The following is a 12,608-nucleotide window of genomic DNA, read 5'->3' as shown; positions in this document are numbered from 1 at the left end:
GCAATGTAGCTGCCTGGAAGCCCCCTCACAAGTAAATTGACGACGAACCGTCATAGAAGACGAAGCTTATTGGCTTACACCTGGCTCCCTAGAGAAATTCTTCAGTCTTTGCCTCAATCGTTGGCTGACTTGACTTTCCTCTCACGACTCTCATACAATTCACTCCCGCGACTATCAAAAAAATAAAAAGTCAACACGACCCGTGTCAGCTGGTTTCCCTATAAATTCCTTGTGGAGACTGTATTCATTGAGACTCTCTGACATCTACTGTGTGCCTCATCATGGAGCATCTTCCGATACCCCGCGACCCAATTGGTGAACATCCGACGATAGCATTGGGCACCAAACAGTTCCACGAACCTGGGCCTTTTCTCGACTACCCGACACAGCACGGCGAGGTTCTCAACGCACAGTATCCACATGTTGCCACTCAAGCCGATGCCCTTCAAGGGCGGTTCACAGCCGGAATATCGCATATGCAGGTTATTGACTATTACCAAGGCTGGTTGTTCAGTTCCTTGCTTCAGGAGTTTCTGGGAGACCTGTATAAATGGCAAAAATATACGTCTTGGACATACGGCGATCAACAAAAGCTCGAGACTATCAGCCTATCTACAAAGACTTTGCACGAAGACCTGGCATCGTTACGCGCAAGCGGGCCGCTGGCATCCATCCGAAGCGATGATGCATATGATAAGCACCTAAAAAAATGCTTGGATCAAGCATTCGAGGCCTTTGATGAGATCGAGTTCAGATTCCCAGGCTTCTCGGCGGCCTTTGCCAAAGAAATTCTGTGCCTGGCCAGCTTGGCTGAGACACTAGACTCTGCGGTCCAGACGGCCCTCGTTCACGGACCAGTCGCTGGTAAGTTTCGCACCCTCGAATAACAGCTGGCAAGTTCCAGACCCTGGAGCCTATGCTGATGCGACCTCTTCACACAGAAATAGACCGAGGTGTACAGCACTTCCCAGAGTCAGCGAAGCGCCCCTGGTTCTCCAAGGTTGCCTCCTTGCTTCATCTATCTTCGGGAGACAATAAGCTCGCAATGATCAAGGCCGGCTGGTGCCCTGGTGATATCACTAAGATCGGCGAAAGCTTCAACACCATCGCCGCGTTCTACTACTTTAGCAAGTTCAAGGCGGATTCCACCGTGGCAGACTTACACAAAGACTGTCCCGAATACGGCTGCGGTCTCAGAATACCGGCAGAGCCTAAACACATCAGCAAGGGTTGCAACTGCCCGGGAATGGTTTCGTTTGATGAAGAAAATCTCATAGACATTTACCAGAAGGGCGATGTCCCTTGCTTTTCTATCGGAAGGCTTGAAGACGGCAGTTTGGGCATCGCTCTCAGTTCCTGCAGCATTGACGAAGAGTCGCAAAAGGATCCCGATAATCACTACATCGCTCTCTCACACGTATGGTCAGAGGGTATGGGCAATCCGACGGCGAATGCCCTACCCTTTTGTCAGCTGGCTTACGTACAACACTGGGCAATGATGGCATACCAAGTTGTGGAAGAGAAAGAAGCAGACGAATCAAAGGACGGCACGGGGATCATGATCCAAACGAAACCCAAAATACGCCAGCTTAATATCTGGATTGACACTATGTGTTGCCCCGCGACTCCGGGATACGGAAAGAATCTCTGCCTCTCCATGATGCGAGAAATCTACTCAAACGCCAATGTTGTCATGGTGAGAAGCGCAGTGCTTGAAGCTTTGAAGATAGGCGACATTGTACGGGATCCCTCCAAAGGGGTGATGGACGTTGCAGCACAGCTGTACCTATCTCCTTATATGCGCAGGATGTGGACATTACAAGAGGCAGTCCTAGCTGGAGCTTCTAGAGCTCGAGGCATCGGCGATCGGCTTTGTCTGTCATTCGCCGATGGCATCCTCTCGCTGGAGTCAATCATCAATCTTCTGAAGCAAGCACCCCAACAAGAGGCCTTGTTGGCATACCGCTTCATGGCAGAATTTCGCGACCTCAGCACTCACATGTGGCAGCTAGGGGATGATCATGGCGACAAGCCAATGAAGCACAGTCTGAAGGGATTTGACTTCTTTTTGAACATGCTCACTGTCGCTTTGAAATACCGCAACGTCACGGTTGCGTCCGACGAGATGATCTGCTTGGCCACCCTGCTTAATCTGCGTATCAACAGCACACGGGGAGTCGTACCTCTCATTGGTCATGGACAGACTCCCGAGGAGGGCATGTGTGAGTTGTGGCGGAGGCTCCAGGCCCTCGGTGGTAGTCTGCCATCTGACCTTATTTTCTCCTCTGTCCCGCGCGTTCAAGTACCAGGATATCGGTGGGCACCCGCAACTCTTGTCCAGTACGCCAAACACGGCAATCTCTATGTTTCTCATTCCAGTGCGTATCCGGCGAAGATTTCCGACAAGGGTCTACACGTGAGGCTTCCTGGGGCGCGACTCAGGAGTCTGGCTACCACTGCTGGTTCATTCGGCAGGTTATTGCCAAAGGTATTCGTGAATGACGGGAAGCATATCCATTCGGGAGATGAGACCGCACCCCCTTCTGTATTCTTGGCAAAGCTACAGGCAGATGAAGACAAGAATGGGTGGTTTGCTGTCAGAATTCACAAGGGCGAGAATGACACCCAGAAATCCGGATCTGCACCTGCAGAATCACGCTCCGAATCAAGTCAGAGGCCAAGTCTTCTCCAACTCCTCGGTAGCGGGTCTGCAGCGCTGATATACCAAAATGCCAGCATCAGCGGGCCAGGTCTACTCGTTTCCATTGCATCGCAACCGTCAGACCCGAGCGCTCTCGACATCTTGAGTCTGGCTCAGGAGCCCTTGCAGACCACAAGCGAGTTCCCGGTAAGGATAATGCCTCTCGGTAGCGGTACCAACATTATTGCTGAAGCAGCCAACAATTGTGTCGAAGAGCTGAACCGAAGGGTTGTGGCTGAACTAAGACAGCGGGCAGGCGGGGATACCGTTGAGAATGTCTGGGAAGATGCGAATGTCATTGCCGAGCTATTCAAGCAAACGGCCGAGAGAACTGTGGAAGAGTCCAGTGCAGCCTTGAAAGAAGCCTTGTATTTCGAGGTGTTGTCTACGAAAGCCTCTGCCACTTCCGAGGCCGCCATCGAGCGCTTCATGCAGTACGTGCGCCAGGTGGCGTACTTTGGCGGCGGTATAAGGTGCGAGTCTTATCCGGAGGACCAAGACTGGTATGTGGATTGATCCTGGTCTGGATCGGGATTAGGCCTTCGCGGGGTTGGTGGCATTACTACCTCGCAGGCAGAGCTTGTGTCCCTTTGGACTGGATGAAGATCTTATTCGGCGCTCTCCAAAGCACATATGCGAAGAGTGACGAGGGATACTATGAGTTACCTTCATGTAATTCTGTTACTTAGGTGGGCGAGATCATTGTTGGAATCGATTCTGATGTTGATCGAAGAGGGGCCCTTCGCGCGGGCGTTGAACCTGGTTTCCAACTTGATCTAGCCTCAACGGAAAGGCTCACTCTTTGAATCTAAACTACTTAGGTATCTTAGGTAACCCGAGTGCCCGAGTGGGGAATCTACGTGTTTATGTCACAAATGGGAGGTCTCTTGTACCCCTGTCTTGAGGGTGGCGGCTGCTTGTGGCTTTAAGACAACTAGATAGCCGAGAGAGAGTAATGGTCGGCCAGCGGGGCCACGGACAATTACGCCGTATCATTAGGTACTTTGAACATGCCCATGACGTTTCAATCACGGAAACAGATAACCTCGTTTGAGACATTACTTACTTTACGGGTGGCTTGGCAGATCGGCGAGATTGGATCGCGTGCCCGGTCACGATCCGGAGGAGCTTGCTCAATATCGTATCTCCAAGATGCACATTAACTAAAACATGTGACTGCAATTCTTAGATGGTCCGAGTGAAAGATGGAGTTCCCAAGCTTTGACACAGGGTAAAAGATTATCTAGTTGTACATTTACGCTGGGTCAATTATTACGTATATGATATTGATGGGTAGAGCCCTGGCAAGAGAGGTCCTCATCGTTCGGGGCGTTCGGCGAGAATACCCACCATCTCCCGAAAGTCTGGTGCTCGTTACACGAGTCTTTGAGACATTCAAATGTACGAGTCATCCGAGTTATCCGCGAAAATCTTCATTAATAGTGAATGACTTTCTCTACTTGCTTTCACTACCCCTTCAAAGTAGGTAGGTACATCAATCGCAACCGGCCATGCAAAGGCCACCGCCTCAACCCGACGTCTCTGTAGCTTGTGCCACACCCATGGCTTCCACGTATGGCGTATTGGAATTAGATCTACTCCTTTCATTTCCTCCCACAAAGCACTCGCATGGAGTATTGGCTGGCTGCCGAGCCATAAGGTCTTCCATCTTCTGCGCCCTAATCCAATCGGTTTGCCCAATGAAGACATTCAGTAGGCGATCAAGTCGAGACAGACTGATCTGGGCCTTGAAGATAACACCGCATGTCCATTCCTGTCAGTCTTAACAGCCCCCCAACGATTGGCTAACATGAACCCCATTGTTCCTTTTGCTATGGAAACGGCTGCTTGGGGCCCATCTGCAAGCGGGCAAATAGATGGCAAAGACTTGGCGATAGAGAATGAAATGGTTGATGTGGTCGAGGTGGTCATAGATCCGCCCAGACATCTCCGCCTGGATTTCACCGAAACGATTTGAACGCATGTAGAATGGCCATTTCGACGATCGCTCTCTCTGAAATCGATTCTGTTGACATTTGATGCTTCTAGCTTTTTATCCTTAATGGAGGAGGCGTATCACTCAGGTCACGGAAGAGTGATCCTGGGAAGACTTTTGGGAGCTTTCCAATCTTTCGCCCATCAAGGACCGAGTCTTGGGGTGTCAAATACCTAGTTCTTAAATGAACATGTCGAAAATTCCGGGCTTATGGCAGCTCATCTTACCGCCGCTGCTCCTAGGAAGCAGCAGTCTGGCGCAGTCATGCCTCGAGGCGCTCAACAACCACCAGGTCGACGCATGTGTATGCTACTCCCTGGAATATGTTGTCAGTTACGTCGCCTATATTGCTGTTTCTACGTCATACACGTCAAACTGCGAGGTTCTGCCCACGATCTCAGCCACCACATCCGCCGCGCCTCAGCTTCTAGAGAGTAACCCTGCAGGTGGCAACTATTCAGGGTACGTGACAGTTAGCAATGGAGTTTACACAGGAACAGATATCTTGGCCGGGCCGACTACGAGAGCAATCTTGGGACTCGATGGATCAGGGACATTGGTAGTGGAGGATCCGCCTTCGTATACAACAGTTTCCCGTGGTGGTACGGCAACAGTCAGCCCTGGATCACTTCGGAACTTCGTCAACTCCACTAGCTTTCTGACTGCAAATCCAATCACGGCACCACGAACCATTCTCGTCGCCAACCCCACGCCGGGGGCTTCCACAGCTTCTCAAGGAACTGTGGTCGTTGCAGTGCCTGATCCGAGATTATACAACACGAGCACGCTCGCTTACTCTGGATCCGATCCCCTAGGCGCAGCTCGAACGACCATTTCAACTGTTGTAGAGTCTGGCTTTGTTCCTGGCACATACGTTGTCGCTGTCGCCACGACTTCAGTACCAGATGTGTCCTACGATGTTTCTACGGTTGCGTACACTGGGACAGCCGTTCTTTCGGGTCCAACCGTAGTGTCAGTCATCCAACCCACGGACGGGAGTGATCGTGGGACTGTAGTGATTGGAGTTCCGCCGACTGGAGTTCCCCCTCCTCAGGTGACGTCAATAGTCCCGTACGAGGGCATGAGTTCGATTACAGGACCGACAACGATTCTCAACAGGCCCTTCGATGGCACCGTGCCGGGAACCGTCATAGTCGGACTGCCAACATCATCTTTCATCACCCAGACTGTGCCCTTTACGGGCAAAGAAGTTCTTACGGCCCCAATCACTATCTCGATAGCACCACCAAGCGGCTCTCAACTTGGTACCGTTGTCATCGGAAGTCCATCAGCCACATTCTTGGCCAGCTTCGTTCCCTTTACAGGATCTATCCAGGAGACACTGTCTGTGATCCAGCCTACAGGCACATCTCCAGGAGTTGTGATCATCGGGCAGCCCGGAGATTCCAATCCAGATGTTGAGAATCCTACGTCTGCCGCCTCAGCGCCTCAAGTAACGCCGACCCGATATGTCACGTCGATTGTGACCTACACTCCTGCCTCAGATGCTCCGAACACACCATCGACCTTGGCTGTCATAGATGGTACAGTTATCATTGGTTTGCCGCGCATCGTCTCTCCAGCTGCGACTGGCTCAGACTCCTTTATCACTTCGGCAAGAAGAGGGACCTTTGTCGCCTCTACTGTCGACTTTACCCAGGGCGTGGACTTGCCGACAACTGTTGATCCTGTAGGAACCGTACGTGGAACGGTTTTTGTTTATGCCTCATTGAGAGGTGGAAATTCGGCAAGTCCGTTCGTTACTTCCGAGGTCGTGCTGCTTGGAACAGCGGCTGGCTCAGCGCCTACGACCATCTCCGTTGTGCAACCCACCAATGGACTTCCTGGAACCTTGATCATTGGCAGACCAGCCATATTTGTGACTTCGACTGTTTCCTGGACAGGGTCGGTTCCTCTGCCATCTAGGACAACACTTGCAGTCGTGGCCCCCTCAGGAGATAGCCCCGGCACGGTGTTCGTTGCGGATCCCGCGGTTTTGGGTAGACAATTCTCAACGTCCTACATTCGACTCTCTGGTACTCAGGAAGAGGGCGCTGCAACGACGTTAACTCTGATACCAGGCCAGGGCACTTCGCAGCCAGTTATCGTCATTGGAGTCCCTGGTGACTATGTTACTTCTACAGTTGACTTCAGCGGCACAGATATACTTATGACAAGAACCACACTTTCGACATTGCCGCCGAACGGAGTGGCACCAGGCTTCATTATTGTAGCTGACCCACCAACGTCAGTGTCTGCAGGAACTCCCGGATCAACAAATGGAGCTTCTAGCGACCCTCAGCCCGACTTTGTCACCTCAACAGTCTTGTATGAGGGCTCGACTGCATCTGTTTTGACCAGTGTCCAGCCCTCAGGGACCAACAGGGGTACAGTCGTGCTTGCAGTACCCTCGGTGGCCTCGTCATCAAGACCTGGCGAAAGTCCCGCGCCGCAGGTGAACGATCCAGCCGTGGCTCTGGCCTCACTCGTTACTTCGACCGTTGTCAGTCTTGCCGGCTATTCTGTTACATCACGAACTACAATCTCGACAATTTCTCCTGATGTTGAGGCCTCTATACCTGGTACGTACGTCGTGGCCTTGCCCAACGCCTACATTACCTCGACTGTGCCCTGGACTGGTGCAATGCCCTTGTCAACCTTGACCACAATCTCAATCATACCACCTTCCGTCTCTCAGCCGGGTGTTTTCGTTGTAGCTGCTCCGAATGCGATAGTCTCATCTACACCTCAGCCAGTGAGTAGTGATGCAACCCCGCAACCGGTTCCTACAAGCGATGCTACCCCAGGAGACTCAGCTACACCGCTTCCTGCCACACAACTATCAGCTCAGACGCTGTTTACAACCTCGACAGTACTTTTGGCGAGCAATCTTAGGATCTCATCAGAAACCACTCTGACAACACTTCAAGGGGACCCGGGTTCACCATCCACAGTACTGCTTGGCGTTCCTGCTACGACCGAGACCTCCATCGCAAAAGAGACGCTGAAAGCCACTTCGAATGCGTCTAGGCCACCTAGTGACTCGGAATCTGGAACTCCATCAACCCCTGCAAATAGTTTCATCTCGGCAGCCACGCCCACTAACTCTTTACCATTGACGACTGCTCTTGCCAACTCTGTAATTGGTTCCGTCGTCACTTCAGATATTTTCTACAGCGGAACCAACCCATTTACCTCGCCAATCCCGCTGACAACTCTCTCTGCTGGCCTAGGCAGCCCTTCGACCGTGATACTGTTCCAACCATCATCGGCCACTGGCTCAACTAGCAACTCTGCAGGAGTTCCCGGTTCTAGGCCGCTGGAAGCTGTATCGTCGTTGACGACCAATAGTTCACCAAGCCCAACTACCGTTGTCCTTATTCAGTCTGAAACGACAGTTTTACTGCAGGCTTCCTTTGTCACATCTACTTTAGATGCGGGCAGTAGTTCCTCAGAGGGCTCTCAAGGGCTTGTTCCTATTTCTACGATCCTACCGAGTGCTGGTCAACCAGGTACCGTTTTGCTAGGACGGCCAGCAGCGATAGCAATATCGACTATAAGTACGAGCTCGTCTTCAGAATTGAGCCCAGAAAGTACGCTTTCCACACAACTGTCAAGCTCATTGAACTCCTCCGCAGTTTCTACCATTCAGTCTCAGGTCTCAGGCCTCCAAGACCTTACACGGAGCTCGCAGACCGATTCAAGCCCAACAAGCGTCTCCTCTTATAGCGACACAGATAGCATAGCTTTTTCAAATGTTGCTAGCACAGCATTCCTAGCAGACTCCAGCACCAGTAATGCAGGTTCTTCTGGGCGCTTTTCTAATCAATCCCCCTTCGGTACAGCCCCGGACTCAGCGTTGACGACTCCCGTTGCTACAGTCTTCGTCGACTACACGGGCACTGGAGTTCCAAGTGAGTTTTTAACGCTTAGAACGACTTCAGGGACCGTCGTAGTTCAGAGACCTCGACCTCTTACAACTATACAAACATTTATCCCTGGAAGCATCTCCACTGCATTTCTCACAATCATCCCATCTGGCACCGAGCCTGTCACCATAGTCTTCGGAATTCCATCGCCTGTGGGCACAACACCCGTCCTGAGCTTTAGTCCAGAGATTGTCAGTGTGAGAACGCAGTCAAGCACAACCTTGGGTGATACACTCACCACTGTGGATCCCCAAATAGCCATTAGTAGCCCGACAAGCACAACAACGTCGGCATCTCAACGAGATGTTCCAAGTTTGCCTGTTTCCACGTCAACCGCCATATCTACTTCGATCGATCCGATTTTCCAGAGCCCCTCTGAGCCTACTCCTTCCAGGAGTCCAACTTCCGTGGACGTCAGTCCAGGTTTCCTCCCCCAACCAGGCATTGTCTCTACTTCGAGTCCAACTTCAACGTCCCTAGTCTCGGAAGCGACTTCGTCTGTGAGTCAGACTTCTGCAGAACTAACAACAGACTCGTCTCATCAGATTCCGACAATTTCTTCATCTCAGTCTTCTGGCCCGGATACTATTTTCTCGTCCGGTGATTCTGGCATAGACACTCTCGCACTGTCCGCAATCATTTCCCAAGTGTCCGAAACTTCGTTAGCCCCAGATTCGACCTCGGATACGTCCTCACCTACAGTGACTCAGTTACAGGAATCCCCGTTGACCACATCAACAACTTCGCCTTCCATTGATACGTCAACAATGAATGTGGATACCGCGCTGGCGTCGGACCCCATTTCCGATTTGAGTAGCTCGTCTTCCGCTTCTGGTACCGTTCTTCCAAACCCGCTTGCTTCGCCCACACCCGCATCTCAAAGCACTGGAGCAGGAACCAATACCTTGAGTCCTGCTAGCTCAGATGTCTCGAGTTCGGGTTCAGCCTTAGGGGTTTCTGGATCGTTCGGCATCTCAATTTCAGACACGTCCGCCCAGTCCTCATCAACCTTGTTACTTCCGGTCACAACTGATCCCAATTTGATTATCCCAGCTTCCTCGGCTGAAATATCACCATCTGCAGAATCATCTCTTGGCTCGTCCGAAACTACTTCCTCCCAGGGTGCTTCGGTATTAACGACACCTGTTCCTGTTCTTGGAAGCACTTCTAGCACAGAATCCCCGACTACCAGCACCCTCTCAGTAGCGCCGGGTGTACCCTCAACAGAAACTTCATCTCTCTTTGAACTTACTGCCACAACAATAAGCTCTCCTGGCTCATCAGCAAGCTTTCTTCCAAACTCCCTATCGAGCGGTGGTACGAGTTATACCGATGTACCCACTTTAGTGACAACCCCGGGCCAGTCAAGCGTACCTCCTTTCGCATCTACATCTGACACACTCTTTTCGACTGGAGGCACAAGCTTATCGCTTTCAGCCACTACAGGAACACCTATTGACACAAGGATCTCTTCAGCTATTACAGAAACCCCCTCTATTATCTTGCCCGCCGGCTCGAGTTCTTTGACCTCCTCTGCTATAGACATTCCAAGTAACACTGCGGCTTTGTCTTCATCTGATTCTTCCAACATAGTACAGTTACAGTCCTCAACGTTGACAGAAACCACAGCCGGCTTATCGACTAGCTCCAAGCTTTCAACTCAATCTGAGTCTTCGATCAGCTCCACTAGCACCGAACTTTCTGCGCTTTCTGACTCAACGATCTCATCCTCGGCACTTCTCAGCATTCTGAGTACCCTTTCATCGAGCGCAATATCATCTTCAATTGTTGCTGCTTCATCCTCGGGCGTGTTTACTTCTGCTGGGGTAGATCCGACGACCGCAACGATTGACACCGTTTCTGCCGACTCAACAGTTCAGGACACGACCTTGACCTCAACCTCTGTAATCTCACCTGGCTCTAGCCTTTCCTCGTCCAATCTGAGCACAGATTCACGCTCCAGCAGTCTTTCTGCTTCAGCCACACCATCTGGACCTAGCTTGGTGACCCCAACGGCAACCTTTGTGACGTCTGTGGTTGTATTCACAGGAACTGAGTCCCTCACGGGCACCGGCCTAGTCCCTCTCACCACCATTTATCCAAGTAATGGCGACGCACCGACTGTAATATTTGGTGCGGCTAGGAGACTCTTTGCTTCCGTTGCTGTGCCATACTCTGGTACAGGGATCATCACTGGACCTCAGCAAGTGAGCATCGTGCTGCCAAGCGGTTCAGACTCACTAGTGCTGGGGACAATTGTCTACGCAACACCAGACCCTCTGGTCATGTCCGAGGTAGACTACACTGGAACAGGCACCCTCACCTCGCCTCTGCCATTGACCACTATCTACCAGTCCGGCACGGTCCCTGGGACCATCGTTTTGGCGAGGCCGGCTATCTTTGCTACACCTGGGACCAGCTCTGCTGCCGTTTCCAGTGTTTCGAGCGAGTCGTCCTCCCCTATTGTGTTAAGCACGACATTGCAGTCTACGAGCTCGGTTGAAAGCATTTCATCACTGGAAGCTAGCTCTTTTTCCACTTTCACTTCTCCGCTAGACTCCGCCTCGACTTTTGTTTCCTCTGGAAGCTCGTCGGGGTCGAGTGATGTTTCCGAGTCTACCGCTTCGAGCTTGCCTACTGTTCTGGCTGATTCCAGCACATCGAGCGAACCACAGCAAGGATTAAGCAGCCTTGTGGCGATTCTCCCATCAACTTCATCCAATAGTTACAGCTCGATGGTCGGTGATCTGAGCTCTTCCACAATCATTTCAGCTTCCCCGGTTGGTTCTATTTCAACCCCAGAGTTGTCAACTTTTACCGCAACATCAATGGATAGTAGCCTCTCAACTAGAGTCAGCATTGATTCAGCGTTGCTAAGCACATCTTCGAGCTTGATAAGCGATCCAATTGTCTCAACTTTGACAAGCGAAAGCCCTATTTTCTCAAGCCAGACAACAATATCAACTGATTTAGAAACCACTGCAGCCCAGGCGACGGCATCTCAATCATCTGAAACAAGCATTGGAGTGTCCCCTTCCAACACTTTTGAATCGAGCGACTTGGCATCCTCTTCTCTTTTGGTAGTGTCTTCCACTGCTTCCTCATCTGATTTCAGTTCTATCACTGCAATTTCTTCCGTGGATTCCACGGCTTCCATCGAGTTTCCTTCGTTTGTGGAAAGTAGCTCTGCATCTGAAGGTACCATTCGAACCATCTCCTCTGTCTCGGATCAGACCCTGGTCTCGAATTCAGCTCCGCCAGCATCTGCCCTCTACGACAGCATTCAGGTGCCCTTCACAGGCACTGATCAGTTGCCTACTCCGGTCCCCATCAGTACAGTACCTCCGAGCGGAAGCGTCCGTGGAACTATTGTTTACGCCGCTCAGTTCCTCACGTCAACAGTATCGGGGACAGGTCAGTCCACAGTGACCCTTTCAATAATCCCGCCTTCTGGGACACAGGCTATTGGCTTGGTAATCATTGCAGTCCCTGCCTCGCTACAATCGTCAACGACGTCGTCTATCTCACCTGATAGTGGAGGAACGTCTACCAGTGAGATCAGCTCTGATTCACCAGCGACTTCACTCACAACTTCGGTAACTGTGGCACCTCCCCTAGCTGCGACGAGCAGCATCAGCTTGAGCGGAAGTGCCGGCAGCACTGGAACTATCGGACTTGGCACAATCCTTGAGTCAACTAGCGTGGCGACAACATCCAGCGAAGTCGAGAGCTCGAGGACCCTTAATCCTGAACCAATAAGCACAGCCTTTGCTTCTCTACTTACCACCGCCAGTTCAAGCTCTTTGAGTGACGTTTCTCTGGCATCTGGCCTTAGCACTCTTCAGGGTAGCAGTACCTCCTTTGAGGCCCTCGATACCGACACGAGCGCAAGGACTTCGGTTGCTATCGCATCAGAAGCCAGCAGCTCCACTTCCATCGATGCAACCTCAACTGAAGCCGGCTCCTCAATCTCCTCCACTGT

The 12,608-nt window shown here is 51.6% G+C and overlaps 1 protein-coding gene across 1 annotated transcript; it reads left to right on the top strand.

Moving 5' to 3' along the window:
* Positions 1–281: 281 nt before the first annotated feature.
* On the top strand, positions 282–3,217 carry BDZ83DRAFT_756167 (uncharacterized protein; the record flags this gene model as incomplete). Its single annotated transcript, XM_060514709.1, has 2 exons — positions 282–864; positions 942–3,217. The coding sequence occupies 2 exons, from the start codon at positions 282–284 to the stop codon at positions 3,215–3,217; spliced, it is 2,859 nt and encodes a 952-aa protein (XP_060360392.1).
* Positions 3,218–12,608: the final 9,391 nt, after the last annotated feature.

The sequence above is a fragment of the Colletotrichum acutatum genome, assembly GCF_030867785.1.
Source record: "Colletotrichum acutatum strain CBS 112980 chromosome Unknown BDZ83scaffold_119, whole genome shotgun sequence".
NCBI classification, from domain to species: Eukaryota; Fungi; Ascomycota; class Sordariomycetes; order Glomerellales; family Glomerellaceae; genus Colletotrichum; species Colletotrichum acutatum.
Note: the sequence above shows the minus strand (reverse complement) of the source record. Positions and strands in the feature narration are given on the sequence as shown.